The sequence below is a fragment of the Salvia hispanica genome, chromosome 2, assembly GCF_029641045.1.
Source record: "Salvia hispanica isolate PSC_SH4W2 chromosome 2, Shi_PSC_v1, whole genome shotgun sequence".
Lineage (NCBI taxonomy): Eukaryota > Viridiplantae > Streptophyta > Magnoliopsida > Lamiales > Lamiaceae > Salvia > Salvia hispanica.
In genome coordinates this window covers 29,961,042-29,981,229 of record NC_142693.1, presented here as the reverse complement: position 1 = coordinate 29,981,229, position 20,188 = coordinate 29,961,042, and the positions used below count along the sequence as shown (strand labels likewise).

The following is a 20,188-nucleotide window of genomic DNA, read 5'->3' as shown; positions in this document are numbered from 1 at the left end:
ATTTAAAGCTTCACAACCAGGTGGTAAATCAGTCAGTATCCAAGTACCATTTTGGATTATAGAATCCATCTCCTCTTGGATTGCCTCTTTCCAAAAAGCGGAATCTCTTGAAGCCATAGCTTCTTTGTAAGTCCTTGGATCATCACCAATAGTAAAGCAATACTGATATTGAAAATTAATTTCATTTCTTGATCCTTCAAGTAAGTACAATTGGAAATCATTTCCAAAGGACTTAGCTTTTCTTGCTCTACTACTTCTCCTAGCCTCAGGAGGTGTATCTATCACCTTTCCAGTAACATCATCAGAGTTACTAGACCTTGCAATCATGCCTCCAGGTTTAGGTATAGACGTGAATCTATCCTCATTGCCAAAATCAGCATCCCTTGACTCAATAATAGAGTGCACAGATACATAGTCATTAGGTTCTCAAACATAGAACCTATAACAAACAGAATTTTTTGAATACCCCAGAAACACACAATCTATGCATCTTTGACCTATGGTTTTCATTTTAGGGTCAGTTAGTCTTACCACTGCTCGACAACCCCAAACTCTAAGATAACTCAATTTTGGAGGTTTCTTATGCCAAAGTTCATAAGGGGTAATCTTGTTCCTTTTGTTAGGAACTCTATTCAACAAATAACAGGCTGTTAACATAGCCTCACCCCAAAATCCTTCACTTAGGCCAGAATAACACAACATTGAATTAATCATTTCTTTCAACGTTCTATTCTTTCTTTCAGCTACACCATTTTGTTGTGGTGTATATGGAGCAGTCGTTTGATGTACTATACCAGTTGATTCAAAATACGCTGGATCATAATACTCACCTCCCCTATCAGTGCGAAGAGTTTTAATCTTCACACCATGATAAAGCTCTACACTTTCCTTAAAGATTTTAATTTTATCAAGAGCTTCATCTTTTGAATGACATAGATAGACATGGCAAAATCTAGTAGCATCATCAATAAAAGTAACTACATACTTTTTATTACCAAGTGATGGAGTCGAATGAAAATCACACAAGTCACTATGTATAAGTTCTAATACCTTAGTTTCTTTATTTACATTCTTATTGAAAGGTTGTCTAGTTATTTTAGTTAACATGCAAGTTTTACACCTTTCATTATTCAACTCGAAAGCAGGTATCAACCTCATTTTCGACATATCTTTTAATCTCTTATAATGAACATGTCCAAGTCTAGCATGCCACAATTCTGATTTACTAACATGATTACCAATACTTGAAGAGGTCATGCAAACAGAATTATTCACAAAAGAGACATCTAGATTCAACCTAAACATGCCACAAAGATAACCAAAGCCAATAAAATTACCATGCCTTGACAGAATGTATTTATCACTTTCTAATACTTGTTTATAGCCACAACTATTCAATACAATACCAGAAACTAAGTTTTTACGAATTCCAGGTACATACATAACATTTTCTAATAATAACGAATTTCCAGAGGTAAATACTAGGCTAACAGATCCTATTCCTTTGATTGGTTCAGTTGCAACATTGCCCATCTTCAAGGAAGATCCATCTTCAATTGGTTTAAAGTCCTTGAACCATTGACGATCCTTGCATACATGACATGTTGCACCCGAATCAATCCACCATGAGATATCATCATCCTGCACATAAAATGCTTCAGAGATTATTGATGCATAATAATTCTCAACCGAATGATCATTAGGTACAAAAGACGAACCTGATTGCTTTTCCGGATCCTTGGATCCATTTTGACCAGCCTCGTTTTTCCCTTTTCCTCCACCCTTTCCAGACTTACAATCCTTCTTGAAGTGCCCGGATTTGCCACACTTCCAGCAAGTCAGTTTGGGCTTCTTATTCCCATCCTTACTGTTATAACCTTGAAACTTCCGTTTCCCTTGAAACTTACGTTTCTCTTTACCAGCCTTTGAGGATTCACCCTCTTCCACCATGTTCACAGAAGAACCGACCACATTTTTAGTATTACCACCAGAACTCTTTTCCATATCACGTATGGACTGTTCAATTTGGAAATCACTTCCAAGTTCGACCAAGTTCAGTTCCTCCTTCTTGTGTTTCAGATTATTTTTAAAATCCTTCCAAGAAGGTGGCAATTTATCGATAATACTAGAAACAGAAATAGATTCATCCATTTTCATATCATATTGGGAAAACTGTCCCAATATCCTCAACAATTCATTGTATTGTTCCATGACAGGCCTCGAATCAACCATTTTATAGTTAATAAAGTTACCAACAAGAAATTTCTTGCTAGAGGCATCTTCTGCCATATACTTGGCTTCGAGAGAATCCCACAATTCCTTAGCAGACTCTACATTTTGATACACATCAAAGAGGGAATCAGACATACCGTTTAAGATGTGACCACAACATATGTAGTCATCGTTCTCCCACTTCATCCGCCTCCTCGTCTGTTCCAGAGTTTCATTATCAACAGCCTCGGGCATGGGAGTACTCAGAACGTACACCACCTTGAGATTTGTCAGCATGAAATGCATCTTCTTTTGCCAGCGTCTAAAGTCCTGGCCAGCAAACTTATCTAACTTTGCGAAACCTTTCGCTCCTTCCTTCATCGTTTCTTTGTTCGACATATTGATTTGATCTTTGTTAGGAAGATATAAAACAGAGAAACAAAAACCGGATATCTGAAAGTCGTGTTTATCACTTTCAGATCAAATCAATTTCGGGGTTCAACCAAAAATGTTTGATCGGATAAAATTCAGAGTATTAGAAGATCATATGTTTGTATTTTCGATGATATTGAACCAGAAAATGATCAGTAGAAGAAGAAGATGAAACAGTGCAATGAAACATTGCAACTGTTGGGAGATTTCCGAAAATAACCGAATTTCAAAGGTTTCCAAAATTGCAATTTAGTCTTTCGAATTTCGGAAATTATATTTTCGGATGAATTTCCGATACAGCTCGACCCCAGCCAGGGGCTCTGCCCCTTGGACCCCGCTACCCGGGGGCGCTGCCCCCAGACCCCCGTTCATCTATCTAGGAGCTTCGCTCCTAATATTATAACGAATTCAAATAAGCGTGCACTCCGCACCTCCATACTTAAATGATGTATCATTATAACAATAACCGATCATTCAAGTTAATCCAATTACACTAAAATATCTAACATATATTTTATAAGAAAGTGAGAGAAAATGAAAGAGGAATTAAAAGTGTGAGAGTATTCATAGCTAAGAGTATTCAAATATGTGAATTACAACTAAAAATAACTAATTCATGTTTTGGATCAAGATGACACGTTTTCCTTTTTAGTTTGTCCCAACTAAGATGACACATTTTATATTTTGGTAACTTTCTCTCTCCAATTAATACACTCAACCACTTTTTCTCACTCCTATTAAAATATCCATCTTTCTTTATCTCTCTACTTTAATACCCACACGCATTTCCTCTCTCTCCAATTAAACACTTTAACCAATAACTCCTAAAATCCCGTGCCGGCTAAGCAATGTGTCATCTTAGCCGGGACGGGGGGAGATAAAAAATTAATTCACAACAAATGCATAATCAGCGTTTGAATTGGTAACAACGATAACATATTCCCAAAAGAGTAATGTTGTACTTGTCCATAAATTTGGCTTTTGACATTTTAATTTAGTTGATAGTTTTTACTCTTTTTTTTTATGACAAAATTTTTAAAATATTAATTTATATAAAATTTTAATAATTAATTATTTTATTTTTTAAAATCATGGGTTTTCAAGAGCAAAAACTGGGCTATGAAGAATTATTTGACAATATTGTCGCAGCTATAAGCCCAGGCCCAATTAATAATACCCAAGCATTCTGAGTTTGTCTCAAAACGACAACCACGGCCCAATTCCAGTGCTTTGACTGATTCTTTTATAAAGAAACATTTGTTTTCAGAATAAACGAAACTAAACTACGTACTTTTTATCTGATAATTACTATCCAATAATAATAGAAATATTTTCTTATAGAAATTACTTCCATTTCTGTTCTGTGATTAAGGTTGTCTTTAGCAAATAAAATTGTTGAGTAACCATGCAAATAAAATTCTCAATCTCTTGAACACCAATGGTCATCAATAATATAATTTAAAACTCCCCCCGTCCACAAAAAATAATCTCATTTATGAACGACACGGATTTTATTAACAAATTGATAAAGTATGAAAGAATGGGAAAAAGTAGCCAGTAGGTAAAGTAAGAAAGATATGGAGAAAAAGTAAGTAAAGTATTAAAGAGGTGAGAAAAAATGGATAAAGTATTAAAGTACGAGAGTAAATCTTTCTAAATGGCAAAATGAGACTATTTTTCGGGTAGACTTTGTATAAATATAATGATTAGATATTTATAATTTGTAATTAATCGTTTTTATAGTAGATATCAAATTCAGAAACATAGGTCTTGATATAAAATTTATTTAATTTACTATGATCATAAGTAGTAGTATAAAATAAAATAATTCCTCTTAAAGCTAATGTAGTAGTAATTGATATGAAGCATAAGTTAAATATGCAACGGTGAAGTAATGCCACAATCCCAATTCTATTGATGGACCGCTATTTTCGTGGCAGCCCAATGCAGCGGCTCGAACGGCGGCTCGACCCGTTGCCCCGCCTCCGCTACTTCCACCGGCGGCAGTTAGGAAGAGACAAATTACAGTAAGGATGAAAACGAACTTTATGATGCTATGCATTTAATAGATTTAATTCGGAATTATTTGATAAATGAAGAAATGAAAATTACGTGTTTAGGTTTTTGGTTTCAGAACTACATGTATATACAGGACAAGCCCCTTCCTTCACAATCGTATTTTAAGACTATATAAAAATAAGAACCGTATATTTCAAAATTAATTTTATCTTAAATCAAAATATTATTTCTTAAATTAACAAATTAATGTCTATTGCATTTCAGTATGACACAACATATTGGTACTAATTAATAGATGTCGAAAGTGCTCAAATGTGTTTACATAAAAATCTTTTTTCTACCAATTCTAAGTAAAATTTATACTCCTTCCGCCCTAAGGAGATGTCCTCTTCCTTGGGCGGTACGAAATTTTATACAACTTTATTTTATGTGTTAAGTGAAAATAGTAAAGTAAGAGAGAAAATAAAGTAGAGATAAATGTGTTTCCTTTGGTTAATGGATCTTGGTTGGGATAAACCAAAAAGGAAAGTGGGTCATCTTCAATGGGACGGAGGGAGTACTTTTGATCGATTTCAAATTAAATTTAAATATATTCAGTTAAAATTAGTAGTAATTGTAAATGGCATCTCCATGATATATACATTATAATTCATTTAAACATATACTAGAGCATACTATTTCATATACTCCCACCGTGCAAAAAAAATAATCTCAAATTTTCATTTTTGGGTGTCCACAAAAATGGAAAGTTTCTCTAAAATTATTAATCATATTCTACCCACTTTTTACTCCTTATTTTTCATATTTTAACTATATTTTCTCATTTTTTTCATACTTTATCAATTTCTTATTAAAACTTGTATTGTCCACCTATGAGATTTTTTTTTGGGATGGAGGGATAGTTATAATTCATTTATATATACTAAAGAATGAATAGAATAAAAGTTATATGCTCCATTACCAACTCTCAATGTACGTATGTATGCTAACTCATTTATCTTTTATGTAATATTTTTTCATATTTTAAGATATTTACTAACTAATCAAGCTAGAACAAAAAAAATATGGTTGCAACATTTTCTTTAGGACCATTAATATTATTTACATGACTTGATTGATTTCCTAACTAATAAATAATACTACTACATCTTTTTCTTTATTAAATATAAAATACAAAACAAATCGATTATGGGCACTTGACATTTTGTAAATAAATTAAATACCAAAAGATGAATCCAATACTAGTTAATGAATCAAATTCTTATCATTCATGATATAAATTAATGTAAAATACTAGGATACAAGGCAACCATAAACTTAAATGTATTTACTAGCCATAACCAAAACAACAAATCATGAAATTAATCTATAAGCGTAAAGAAGCATAAGTTAAATAGGCAGCGGTGAAGTAGTGCCACAATCCCGATTCAATAGACGGCCCGCTGCTTCGATTTTGGTGCGTGCCCCGGTATAATGACCACTCCTCTACTTCCGCCACCTCCTCTACTTCCGCCGCCACCTCTGCCACCACCTCCGCCCTTCGCACGAGCAACATCGAATGTGAGGATGAGACAAATGATAGTAATGACGAAAACGAATTTTATGATTCGATGCATTTTATTGATTTTGGTAAGGGGTGAGCAACGGTTTTAAAGAGATTTAGAAAGACCGTGTGCTTGAGAAGAAGAATAATAAATATGGAGTATAATTATACTTACTCGTCTAATAATTATTATGGAAGATTCCATATATAAATGTAATATATGGAAATATAAAGGGATGTACAATATTAAATCAAATTAAATTCCGATTTTTATGAAATAAATGATAAGACTAAATAAGATGAATTGAAATTGATCTCATAAACCAAACACACTACATATTTAATCTAGAGATACAATCTTGTAAACCGGACAACCTCAATTATAACTATTAATTGTATTGGTGGGATGAAATAGTTTGCTACAAGCAACCATACTATTGACTAGGCATAACCAAAATAACAAATTATGAAATCAATCTATAAGCGTAAAGAAGCGTATGTCAATTAAATAAACAATGGTGAAGTAGTACAACAATCCCAATTCAATAGACGGCCCGATGCTTCGATGATTTCCGTGCCCGTTACCGCCCGACGTAGCCCCGTGTCCCGGTATGATGACCGCTCCGCCGCCCTTTGCTCTGCCTCCTCTACTTCCGCCACGTCCTCTACTTCCTCCGCCTCCTCTTCCACCTCCACCGTGGCCGCCACCTCCGCCCTTGGCATGATCAACATCGCATGTGAGGAGGAGACAAATGATAGTGAGGACGAAAACAAACTTGATGATGCGATGCATTTTGTTGATTAGAGAAATAGGGTTAATGAGTTGAGGAAGAGAGCCACGGTTTTAAAGAGATTGAGAACGTGTAAAAGATATTGCTCCATATAATTATATTTACTCGTTTATTAGTTATTATGGAAGATTCCATGTATATAATTTGTTAAGTATATGGAAATATTGATATTATATGAAATAAAATAATACTGACAGGCCTAACTAATGTGTTCATGAGAAAATTGAATTTAACTTATCAAAATCTATAAATTAAATTGTGAATTATGAACAGAAAGTTCCTAACCAAAAAATATAAAGAGAAAGAACGAATGAAAGACGAACGAATATTACTAAATTAAACCAAACAAAATAAATATTAAAGCTATAGAAATGGAGAATAATCACTTTACAGTTTACAGTCTTGTGTTTGTCTGAATGAAAGTAAAGCGAAAGCAGAATAGAATAATACTATATAGTCTATTAACATAGGAAAGTTAATTATACAGGTTATTACCTAGCTATTTGTGGGTATTGTTGGACTTGGTAATTTTCAAGGCTTAAAATTGAATAAGTATAATACTAGTGTTATTATATCATGCCTTAATATTTTGAATCAAATTAAATTTGAAATTATATGAAATAAAATAATAATGATGAGACTAAATAAGTATAATCAATAAAATGAATTGGGATAGATTATCGTATTCATTTTTCAAAACTGATTTTAACTTATAAAAGTCCATATTAATTAACTTTTGGATTGTGAATGGTAAGTTCCTAACCAAAGAAAGAAAAAAGAGAAAGTAAGAATAAAAGACAAACGAATATAACTAAATAAAAAAATACTAATTATAGAAATGGAGAATATAGTTACCTTAAGGTCTTGTGTTTGTCTATAAGAAGGAAATGTATAATTAAATAGATGACCATTAATTTTTTACAAAACTATTAAAATATGAACAAAACATATTGTTTAAGACTAAAAGGTATTACACTTAATATGCAGAACTAAAAAAAAAAAGATTGAACAAATATAAGGGATCAATTTTAGACTTAGGACATAGCGTGTAGTGTATGTAATATTGATCTTGTCTGCATGAATGCAATGTAATATGGCTCCGTCCCTGCACAATGTAAGTACTACATTTCATATTTTATGTGGTGGTATAGTGATCTCATCTACATATAATTCCTTGTAATGGCCATAATTGTATTGCTTATATCAATATATCAATTTCACAATATTATATGCGCGCAACGACGGATCATGAAATCTTGATTTCGCAATTGTTCTATTTGTACACTATAAAAAAATCGCCACTAAACAGTGAAATTTCTTCACAAAATAGATCAGTGACAGATCAAATTTTGGCAGACATGTCAATAATAAACTTGTCAGTAAAAAGTTTTAGTGACGGAATTATAAGCGACTGTTTCGAACTAGTGACGGAGTACTCTGTCACTAATTAGTGACAAACACTTTTCAGTCACTAAATCTGTCACTAGTTGTTGAGCTATTGAATTCTGTCACTATTTTGCGTTATTTTTTTGTAGTGGTATAAAAGATTGAAATAAATTGATTATGGGCATATGACATTTTGTAAATAGATTAAATATATTAATAGAGGAATCCAATTCTAGTTAATGAAAAAAAGTCTCATCGTTCTTGATATTAATTCATGTAAAATATAGGTAATTACTTGGTTGAAGGAATTATGAATTGATTTTGGCATATAAAATATAGCATAATAATGTCAGGCAATTGATCTATAACTGTACTGTTGGGAAGTCAAAAATAGTTTGTTACAAGCAACCGTAAACTTTTAATATATTTACTAGGTGTAACCAAATCAACAATTATGAAATTAATCTATAAGAGTAAAAAAGCACAAGTTAAATAGGTAACGGTGAAGTAATGCCACAATCTTAATTCCATAGACGGCCCACTGCTTTGGTGCGACACCACCAGCGGCAAGGGCCGTGCTCCTCCTCCTCTTCTGCTGCTGCCGCCTTTCGCACGAGCAATGTTGCATGTGGTGAAGAGACAAATGATAGTAAGGGCGAAAACAAACTTGATGATTCGATGCATTTTGTTGATTTGGTAAGGGATTAACGTGATTCATCAAAAGAGCTGGCGTGAAAGGGAAGTTCGGGCACCATTGTTTAATCCATATTCCCTTTCGCCATAAGTGTCGTTTTGTCTCGAACTCCCCGTTGGGTTTAAAGTTTTGGGAAAGCATTTTATTTCTAATATCACAAATTGACAAAACAGTGACATAAAACATGGATATCCATATATGTTTGTTGAATCTTTTGAATGGAGCACCGAGCTATGAACGTAGGCATAGGAAAATGTCCCAACAATTGCAACAAAAATACCAAAGTTCGTAATGCATTTTTAGATGATTAACATATTGCTTATATATAAGCTGAAAAATACTCAGATTTAGTGATGTACAAGTCACCAGACATTACATGTGAGGCTTTATTTAATGTATATACATAATTTGACTATTTAATATTTTAACATTTAGAATTAGTTTGTAAATATATATTAAGTAATTTAAAAATAATTAATATATTACATTTTTTTTCTTTTATTCATATTTTAATTTCATTAAATTAAATATTTTAAGATTTAGAAAAATAAAATTTTAACTTTTTAATTGGACATATTCATCATTATCTCAAAACCAATCTGAAAATCATGTACTAGTATTAAATTACCGCAAATCATGCAAGCTACACAATTTTTAATAATATCTTTTAATGTACAACAGGAGCAATTTATTAAGAAAATAATACAGTCATTAGTAAATCCAATTAGTGTAAAATTAAAGGCATGCATGGCTAATTACGCTGTTATATAAGTAGCCGAACATTTTGTCTGTAGAATACTTTCTGTTTACCAAATCATACGTAAATTCCCTCAAATCGTGGACTATGGAACAACGAAAAAATATCAAGGTTATAATATAATTAGTCATTTTAAAGTCCCGGGATTTATTAGATAGTATTAATCAAACTTCGTGATTTTTGGCATTTTGTTCTTTAGGACAATATAATGAAAAGTTTGTGGGATGCATATTGCTGACTGAGGGCTCGTTTGATAAGTGACGTGGAATATACCTAAGTTAGTTAGTGATCTTGATTTAAAGCCAAGTTAGAAAAAGATATAATTTTAATAACATACGTTTGATAACCTAGTTAATTATTTTTCTAAAAAGTCCACTTTGTTTGCTAGGGAAGTTATGAAATAAATATGCAATGACAAATTTGACTTTAATAAATTCATTTATTTCTTGGATTGTCTTTGTATTGATCTAATTAAATCTTTTAAATTTCATAATATTTCAATAAAAAAGAATATTACATTTGGCTTCTTTTTTCCCTTATAATCTCATAGCAGATTGCTCAAACCTAAATCATCTAATCTGTTGATTTCCTATCTATACTCTATGTGGGAAATAATAGATAGAGAATTAGCTAGAATGCGGATGTGGTTATGGGCAAATATGTTTAAGTTTCAACTTGAATAGCAGCAAATAGAATATAGGATAGCTACCAACTTAAATAGCTATTTAAATACTTGTGCAGTGAAGAGGAGATATGTAATCAATCAATGCAGAGCTTACACTAGAACGAAGTTCAACATGCTTTTCACGTAACACAATTTAAAAACAAAATAATTAAATGAATTATATATATAGAAAATAATACAATATTTTATCACATAAAATGCAAAAATTTTAATATTGTTTATCAAAAAATTTAAGAATGAACAACATTTTAAAAGATAAATTCCCCTAGGCCCTTGTGGTGATATAGATTTACTCCAAAACTTTAAAAACTGACAAATAGTAGAAAACTACTTTTCTCTCTCCTATGCGTACCACTCTTCTCTCTCCCATCTTCTTCCTCCCTATTCTCTCTCCTCGACCCATTTCCGCCTCCCCTTTCTTTCTGCGCTGCGTCCCCTCTCCCCCTCCTTCTGCTCCCACCTCTTCAACTCTCCTATGTATAAATGGGCGGCCGGCACAGGCAAGCCCCCGCCGGAGCGAGGGTTTGGCCCTATGCTGGTTCCGTCGGTGGGCAGAATGGTATGAAAAAAATTGTAAGAGGATTTTTGTGAATGAAGATTGGCGGCAGAATGGTATGAAAAGGGTATGAAGGAGATTTTTTATTTTATCTAGATCCATAAATTGAAGTAGGAATAGTATCACACCAAATTGGTAAGATATGTAACTGTGCATTTTGAGGCATTATCTGCCGGCCTAAGATGGGCCATTGTGAATTATACGGGCTTCATGTTAGTGGAAATTAGATACCAAACACTTAGAAATGAATGGATATATATCTATTTCTTGGTTTTACTAGATTACCAAACGAACCCTTAATAGTTTTATAATAATATGTGAATATATTAAATTAGTGAAATATAAATTTAAATTACTAAAAATAATTAAAAAATTTAATTTTATAGGAGTTTTTAATTATAGATGTTGCACTATTTTATTAGATATGATTTTATGTGATATAGCATAATTTAATTGATTTTTTAATTAGCCAAGTTGGTAGATGGAGCACTACGATTCCTCAAAATCAAAAGATCAAATCAATTCTCTCACAAGTCACAAACCAAGTAAAATTTTCTAAAATTCGAACTTCTCATGCCAATGTTAGAAAAATTAATCGTATTGCTGGGATGACAAAAATGGCTTGCTACAACCTACAATACAATTAATACTTGCTAAATATAATCAAAACAACAAATTATGAAATAGGCAATGGTGATGTTAAATATAAGCGTAAAGAATCGTATGTTAAATAGGCAATGGTGATGTAGTACCACATTCCCAATAGACGGCCCGCTGCTTCCGTGAAATTACCAAATCAAACAATATAAGCAGTGTTTGTCTAAATGTAAGTAATATGCATAAACAAAATAGATGAATATAGCATTAGTAATGTGATCAAATGCAAACTCTACATATTGTACAAAATCCAAACTATGATCTGGATCGTTAAAATGTCAACAGATTACAAAATAATAGTAACAGAAAATATCAACACAGTGTCAACGGTTGACACGGTGATGACATTGTATTGACGTCAAAATCTTGAAATTTTACACTGTGTTGACGTTGTGTTGACACTGTGTTGAAGAGTTTGAAGTTCGTAGAATATATAAGTTTGCATTTTATCACTACTATATAGTATTAACTATTAATACTATACCAGTAATTACCTAGCTATTTGAGGGTTTTATAGGACTTGGTAAATTTCTAGTCTAAAAAATTAATAAAATTGGTCTTATTTTATCTGACCTCAATTTTGTACTTCTGAAATTTATAGTGCAATATTAGATGGTTCTCAGATTATTACTATATAAGCTGAAACTGATATAGTGATATGATACTCAAATTAAGCGATGAACTAATCACCGGACATTACATGTGAGGGTTTTAATAAGACATTTCACAACTTTTATTTGTACTAATATTTATACTGAATCAAAATACTCCTATAAATTAAACGCATAATTAACTTAAACAAATCCAACAAAATTCGATAATCTTTTTTTTGTTACCACTTGACTATTAATCTTGAAGCAAACCAATAATATAAATAAATTAATATTGATAAATGTATATTTCTATGCATTTTCATTTGAAAACAAATATAGGGAATAAATAGGGAGCCAATTTTTGTTAATTCAATGGAAAAGCATAATATGTAAAATAGGCGACGGTGAAGTAGTGCCACAGCCCCAGTTGAATAGATGGCCCGCTGCTCTCGTTCCGCACCTGCCGCGCTCTGGTACTTTCGATGATGTAACCGCGGGTATAACTGTTGCCGACGCCCTGACTACTTCCGCTGCCCGATGCACCGCTCTTACCGGCGCGTCCACCTTTTGCTGATCCTCTGCTGCTGCTGCGGCTGTGGCCGCCTCCTCTGGCACGAGCATCGGCGGAGGTGAGGAGGAGACAGATGATAGTAAGGGCAAAAACAAACTTGATGTTGCGATGCATTTTGTTGTATGATCATTTGTCAAATAAGAACAGTATATTTCTGAATAACGTAACAAGGGATCGATCTTCACCTGCAGAAATATACGGTTCTTATTTGGCAAAGATCACAAATACACCAATAGAGAAAGATAGAGAGTTGGGGATGAAAAAAGTAATTATAGAAGGCTCCATACACATTGGCGTACATAATTCGTGGAGATACAAGAAATACTACTATTATTGTACACCAATTAAATTAACCAAATATGATGGTAAAGTTATTAGATTTTCTTTATTACTTAATTAAAATATTGACATGTGTTATAAAGGCTAAATTGTCGAATAAGTCATATTTTGATCAGTCTCACACTATTTAAATATAAAAAATAAATTATGGAGTAAAAGATGAAAATTTCTCGACACATTTTTTTCTTTTTCTAGCAAATTACGCTCTCATGTGACTCTCAGTGGTTTAAAATACATTTACAAAATGTAGTTAATTATATGTTTTCGTTTTGCCTAACACCATTTTATCCATGTGTTCTGTAGTGTCTACCACTTCAGCGCTTAATTCACGAAAAAAAGGGAGGATTAGATTAAAAAAATTTCGTTTTTATTTTTCAGATTTTAAAAAGTTTGGAAAATGGACCCAAGCGAAATGTAATATTTCTTGTATTACATGGTGTTGTGGTGAGCTCACCGACATGTAAATTGACACCAACATGTAAATCAACATAATACCCATAATTGTATTACTTATATTCAATATATCAATTGCATAATATTATCACGGGTATTACGCGTTAATTGGATTATGTAGCGTGATTAGCGTGATTCTCAGGACGTAATTAAAGACTACAATATAATACTCCCTCCGTCCCGCTTTAGCAGTCCCATTGACTTTTCTGCACGTTTTGTAAAAATGATAATAAATAGTTAAAGTGGAGAAATAATAAAATAAAAAAGAGAATAATGTAGATAAGACGTTTCTCTATATTATTCTCTTTTTTACTTTATTATTTCTCCACTTTAACTATTTATTATCATTTTTATAAAACGAGTGCAGAAAAGTCAATGGGACTGCTAAAGCAGGACGGAGGGAGTATTAGATATGTATCTTCAATATTATTATAGCATTATGAGTATCATTCTAAGAAAATGATTAATTATGTGGCATCACTATTGTTCAATTCATTTTTAGTCTTATTTGTTTTATTTAGTTTAAATTTAATATATTGAAAAATATAATTAGAATATTTTATTTTATAAAATTCAGTTAAATTTAAAAACCACTCTACTACTATAAATAAACAAATAACATCACACTATATTTTGCCAACTTTTACTTTACCAAGTAAATATTGTATTAGAAAAGCAGTTATTTTTATAAGAAAAAAAAAAAAGTTGTAATCAATTTTTTTAGTGTAATTATAATTAATTCGATCTTGAAATTTCGAAATATAAGTAATACTTTTTCATATTAAAATCCAATAAAATATTTCGACCGATCTATTAATAAATGAAGATGGTACTTATTTAATATTGTATAGGTATTGAAAATCACCATTTTTTTTTTTTATAAAATGCCAAAATATACAAAAAAAAAAGGAGTTCAATACAGTCGGTATTAAAATTTCACATCATTTATGAGTTCAATATCACTCTTTTATCATAATACTAGTACTAAAAAATAACATTTCAATAGATTAAAGATGATAATGTAATTAACCAGAGATATCAATAGCCTTCACTTCCGGTTTCTTCACTTCTTCCTTTGGCACTGTCACTGTCAGCACCCCATTCTCCATGGCCGCCTTCACCTGCTCCAGCTTCGCATTCTCCGGCAGCCTAAAGCGGCGGCAGAACTTGCCACTGCTCCTTTCCACACGGTGCCACTTGTCATTCTTCTCCTCTTGCTCTTTGCTTCTCTCTCCACTGATTTGCAGAATGCCACCATCTTCAACCTCAACCTTAACTTCTTCCTTCTTCAATCCGGGAACATCAACTTTGAAGAGATGAGCCTCCGGCGTCTCTTTCCAGTCAATGCGGGCGTTGGCCACCGCGCTGGTTTCTCGGGCAGAGGAAGGGAAGTTAGCGACGGCGGAGGAGAGAGGAAAGTCCTGAAAAGGATCCCAAACATCGAGGGAGAATGGGTCGAACACGTTGCTGCTGCGGCGCCCGAAGAAGCTTGGGATCAGAGACATTTTTGCTTCTAATCACAGAATTTATGTGTGCGACTGATTGATTGATTGATTGATTGATGTGAGAATTGAGATTTGTGATGATGAATCGGGATGAAGGAGGAGGAGAATATATAGTAATGAGAGGAGAAATCGGTCCGTTTCGTGCGGATTCTGGAATGCTCTGTTTTTGGTTATAGAAATGGTAGATTCTAGATTCTACTCCTACGTTCTACACATGTCTCTTAATTCTCTTCGTCGAATTTATATATCAATTGGGATTGTTAATAAATCAAGGCCCATGATCTTGACAGCATGAGTGTGAGAGGCACAACGCACAAGGAAACACTGCAAAACCTTTCTGATGTTGCAAAACAGATTGTGACAAAATTCATGGCTCAACCAGGAGATGTTCTGATGCATGACCCTCTAAAATGGCCTTCTAGGGTCATAGCTGCTAACTCAATGTACAGGATAGCTCAGTCGATCTTGGTAAGGGTGGAAAATGGCGAGCACCAAAGTGATGACGAACTATTTGGGAGTATATCCATCACCATTGCGGATATACTATCAGCGTGCCTCACCAATCTACTGCGAGTCATAAGACTCAAGTGTCACGAAAACGACTTCAGAAAAAGGCATGACAGCGTAAGGCGAGCAGCTCGTCTTCTCGGTGAGAGTAAGGTGATTCTTGAAATTCTGCAGCAGCGTGAGCTTCCACGTTTGGATGCAGAGAAAGCTGGTAATATTGATGAATGGAGAGCATCCATGGCACCGGATATTGAAAATCCTTTGGCACCTCCTTCAACATCAAGTGACAATGCAACATCTCCTTTGGCACCTCCTTCAACATCAAGTGAAAATGCAATATCTCCTTTGGCACCTCCTTCAACATCAGCTGACAATGCAACATCTCCTTTGGCATCTCCTTCAGCATCAAGTGAGAATGCAACATCTCCTTTAAAACCTCCTTCAACATCAGGTGACACTGCAATATCTCCTTTGGCATCTCCTTCAGCATCAAGTGACAATGCAACAATAGTGGGGTAGTAATATTGTTAATTATCTTACTATTTTTGTTTCTCTAGTGCATTTGAATTTCTATTACAAAATGTGTCTAAGAAGTGTGATTGTAACTTTTATCCGTTTCTGTTTCTCATTGTTGAACACTTGGATTTCTGTTGCTCGTATGTTATTATCAAGCATGGTTGTAACTCTTTTGATATATTTTGTGTCTTAGTGCAGTTGAATTTCAATTACAAAATATGTTTATGACTTGTGGTGATTATAACTTAAATCACAATGTAGCCGGCCATTTTCTCTCCATATTTCTCCACCAAATGGATCGATTAATTGTGTGCAAATCTAACAACAAATATCAACTCTAAAAACGGTCTATTATTGATTAAAGTCTCTTTTTGTTCCTTAACATACATATTGTGATTTTACGATTTTTGTCCAAAACATTATCTTTTGAATTATTCAGTTCCTCAAAAATAAAAACGGGTCACATTTGGTCCGAATTTGACGGAACTGTTAAAATTTAACAGTCAACGGATTTTAATTACATTTTGACGGGATTAAGTTAATAAATATGTTTTTATTAATGTCTAATATGATAATATCTAATTAACCCAAAACTAATAAATTAAGAATTTTAAGTTATTAATATTTATAACAAAAATAAATTACTAAAACTTAAAACCATTTAACAAAAATCAAACACAAGATTTCTGCATTTCATGGGCTGGGACGTGTTTTGATTCTCAAAAATCACAATCCCGTTTCCTCAATTCTTCCCCTTTTTTCTTCTTCCAACCTTTCTCGCTGAAATTCTCGAAGAGGGTGAAAAAATTAGGGCAAAATTCTATTCTAGAGAGAGAGAGAAATTAGGGCAAAATTATGGCCTGCAGATTCCACTCTCACTGCCCCCAAACATCGCGGATGTACTACCACCCTCCCGCCGGCCACGAAGATTCCGGCCACCAGCACGGGGGAGGTGCCGCCACTAGCGCTGCCAGAGATCCGGCAGCCACGATGGGGTCTAAAGGTGTTGCACGGATTGAAACTACTGACTTCATTCTTTATACTATTGCTTGATTGTTGAGCAATTGAATTTTATGAATTGAAAATTTGTTGGATCTTTGATTATTAATTTTATATGTTGCATTTTAGACGAGTTTTGGGGAATTTGTTGTGGTTCCTGCAATTTTGCTAGAGATGGAGTATATTTTTTTCTTGAGTAAAAAAAAAACAAAAAAATACAGCATTTTTAAAAGAAAGACAAGATGTTCTTTTAAAAAAAAATCGAATAAAATTTTATTTTTATTTTTTTGGAAAAAATTAAAATTCTAATATTAACTCTTAATCCGGTCAAAATGTAATTAAAATCTGTTGACCGTTAAATTTTAACAGTTTCGTTAAATTCGGACCAAATGTGATCCGTTTTAATTTGTGAGAGACCGAATAATTCAAAAGATAATGTTTTGGACCAAATTCGTAAAATCACAATATGTTAAGGACCAAAAAGAATCTTTAGTCATAAACAATTAACAGAAAAATGAAAAACGAATCATGATGAAAATAGCTTGCCATTCTTAATTCACAATTTAGTACCACTACAAATTAATACAGTACCTCATAATAATGCATTCCGCATTGGAGAAAAATGAGTAATAACAAATGGTTATATTTTATAAGAAAGTGAGTGAAAATAAAAGAGGAATTAAAGTGAGAGTATTCATAACTAAGAGTCTTCGAATATGTGAATTACAACTAAAAATATCTAAGGGGGTTCGGTTCGCAAGATTATATGCAGAATTAAATTTGTGGAGTAGTGTGTTTGGTTCATAAGATTCAACCTCACAACTCAATCCTAAATGAATAATCATGGGATAATTAGTCAGAGCTTACCTCCTATACTATGACAAAAATAATCTCACAACTCAATCCTAAATTGTATCTTGGTATTATTTTATTTTGAAAACCGAACACCACCAAATAAAATTGTTTTGGACTATGAATTATAGTAATAAAAAATTAATTCACAAAACAAATGCATAATCAGCGTATGAATTGGCAACAGCGATAACATGTTCCCAAAAGAGTAATGCTGTACTTGTCCATAAATTTGGCTTTTGACATTTTAATTTAGTTAATAGTTTTTACATTTTGTTTTTTTGATAATAAAATTTTAAAAATATTATTGTATATATATTTTTAATTATTAATTTTTATTTTTAAAAATCATCGGTTTTAAAGAGCAAAAAATGGGCTATGAAGAATTATTAATCATTGACTATATTGTGGCCCAAATAATAATACCCAAGCATTCTGAGTTTGTCTCAAAACGACAACCACGGCCCAATTCCAGTGCCTTGACAGATTCTTTTGTAAAGAAACATTTATTTTCAGAATAAACGAAATTAAACTGCGTACACTTTTTATCTGATGATTATCGACAGTAATACTACCTCCATCCCATAAAAATATGAGCAATGAATATAGCACAGAAATTAAGACAAAATTAATAAAGTCAGAGAGAAGATGAGAATGGTAGTTAAAGTAGTGCTAGTGGATAGTGAGACCTATATTATTAAATTGATATAACTTTTCAAAAATGAAATACACATATTTTTGTGAGACCGAAATGGAGTACATATATTTTTATGGAAGTTAGAGAGTATAACTTAGAAATTCTATCATTCTTCTTCCATTGAGAAAAACTTACTCCCTTTGTCCAAAAAAAAATAGTCTCATTTATGGATGGCACGGATAGAAAAAAAGTAAGTATGGGAGAGACGAGAAAATGTGGATAAAGTATGAGAGAAATTTTTTTTATTTTTAGAAATGAAACTATTGTTCGTGGATATTCCAAAATAGCAAAATGAATAATTTTGGTGAACGAATGGAGGACAATTGAGGATGAAGACTTTGTGTAAATATAATAATTGGATTTTATAATTTATAACTAATCGTTGTTACAATAAATATCAAATTCAGAAACATAGGTCTTGATATAAAATTTATTTAATTTACTATGATCATAAGTATAAAATAAAATAATTCACCTTAAAGCTAATGCAGCATAAATTAAATATGAGACAAATTACAGTAAGGACGAAAACAAACTTTATGATTTGATGCATTTTATAGATTTAATTCGGAATTATTTGACAAATGAAAGAAATGAAAATTAGGTGTTTTGGTTTTTGGTTTCAGAACTACATGTATACAGAAGGCATGCCCTTCCTTAACAAGCAGATTTTAAGACTGTATAAGAACAGTATATTTCAAAATTAATTTATCTTAAATCAAAATATTATTTCTTAAATTAACAAATTAATGTCGATTGCATTTCTGTATGACATTACATTAGTAGTATTAATTAATAGATGTCGAAAGTGCTCAAATGTGTTTTACATAAAAATCTTTTTTCCACCAATTCTAAGTAAAAGTTGTACTTTTGATTTCAAATTAAACTTTAATATATTCTCTCTATATGTGAAAAAAGTTATTTTCTAATAAAATTAATATCAAATTCATAAAATTAGTTACATGATATATAGTACATTATAATTCATTTATATGCATACTAGAGCATATTTCATATACTCCCTCCCTCTGTGCACAAGAAATAATCTCATCTTTTCATTTTGGGGGATGTCCATAAAAATGGAAAGCTTCTCTCAAATTATTAACCATATTTTACCTAGCTACTTTTTTCTCCTTATCTTTAACATTTTATTCACGTTTTCTTATTTTCTCTCATACTTTATCAATTTCTTATTAAAACTCGTATGGTCCATAAATGAGAATATTTTGTTGGAGGGAGGGATAGTTATAATTCATTTTTAGAATAAATAGAATAAAAGTTATATACTCCATTACCAGCTATGGGACCAAAAATCTCAATGTATATGCTGACTCATTTATCTTTTATGTAATATTGTTTTCATATTTTAAGATATTTACTAACTAATCAAGCTAGAATAAAAAAAAATATGGTTGCAACATTTTC

At 32.3% G+C, this 20,188-nt stretch overlaps 2 protein-coding genes across 2 annotated transcripts; both read right to left on the bottom strand.

Annotated features, from left to right (window-relative positions):
- Positions 1-1,477: 1,477 nt before the first annotated feature.
- Positions 1,478-2,588, bottom strand: LOC148932101 (uncharacterized). The gene is made up of 3 exons (XM_089063808.1): positions 2,257-2,588; positions 1,719-2,172; positions 1,478-1,641 (listed from the first exon to the last, which is right to left on the bottom strand). The coding sequence occupies exons 1-3, from the start codon at positions 2,515-2,517 to the stop codon at positions 1,637-1,639; spliced, it is 720 nt and encodes a 239-aa protein (XP_088919934.1). The 5' UTR covers positions 2,518-2,588; the 3' UTR covers positions 1,478-1,636.
- Positions 2,589-14,613: 12,025 nt separating this feature from the next.
- On the bottom strand, positions 14,614-15,264 carry LOC125201210 (17.3 kDa class I heat shock protein-like). The gene has a single exon (XM_048099231.2). The coding sequence runs from the start codon at positions 15,190-15,192 to the stop codon at positions 14,713-14,715; it is 480 nt and encodes a 159-aa protein (XP_047955188.2). The 5' UTR covers positions 15,193-15,264; the 3' UTR covers positions 14,614-14,712.
- Between the last annotated feature and the right edge of the window lie 4,924 nt (positions 15,265-20,188).

Coding starts and splice junctions, on each gene's coding strand:
- LOC148932101 (XM_089063808.1), bottom strand. CDS start 2,517: ATGCATTTCATGCTGACAAATCTCAAGGTGGTGTACGTTCTGAGTACT. Junction 2,173..2,256: donor CCTCTAGCAAGAAATTTCTT/GTTGGTAACTTT, acceptor ATATTGGGACAG/TTTTCCCAATATGATATGAA.
- LOC125201210 (XM_048099231.2), bottom strand. CDS start 15,192: ATGTCTCTGATCCCAAGCTTCTTCGGGCGCCGCAGCAGCAACGTGTTC.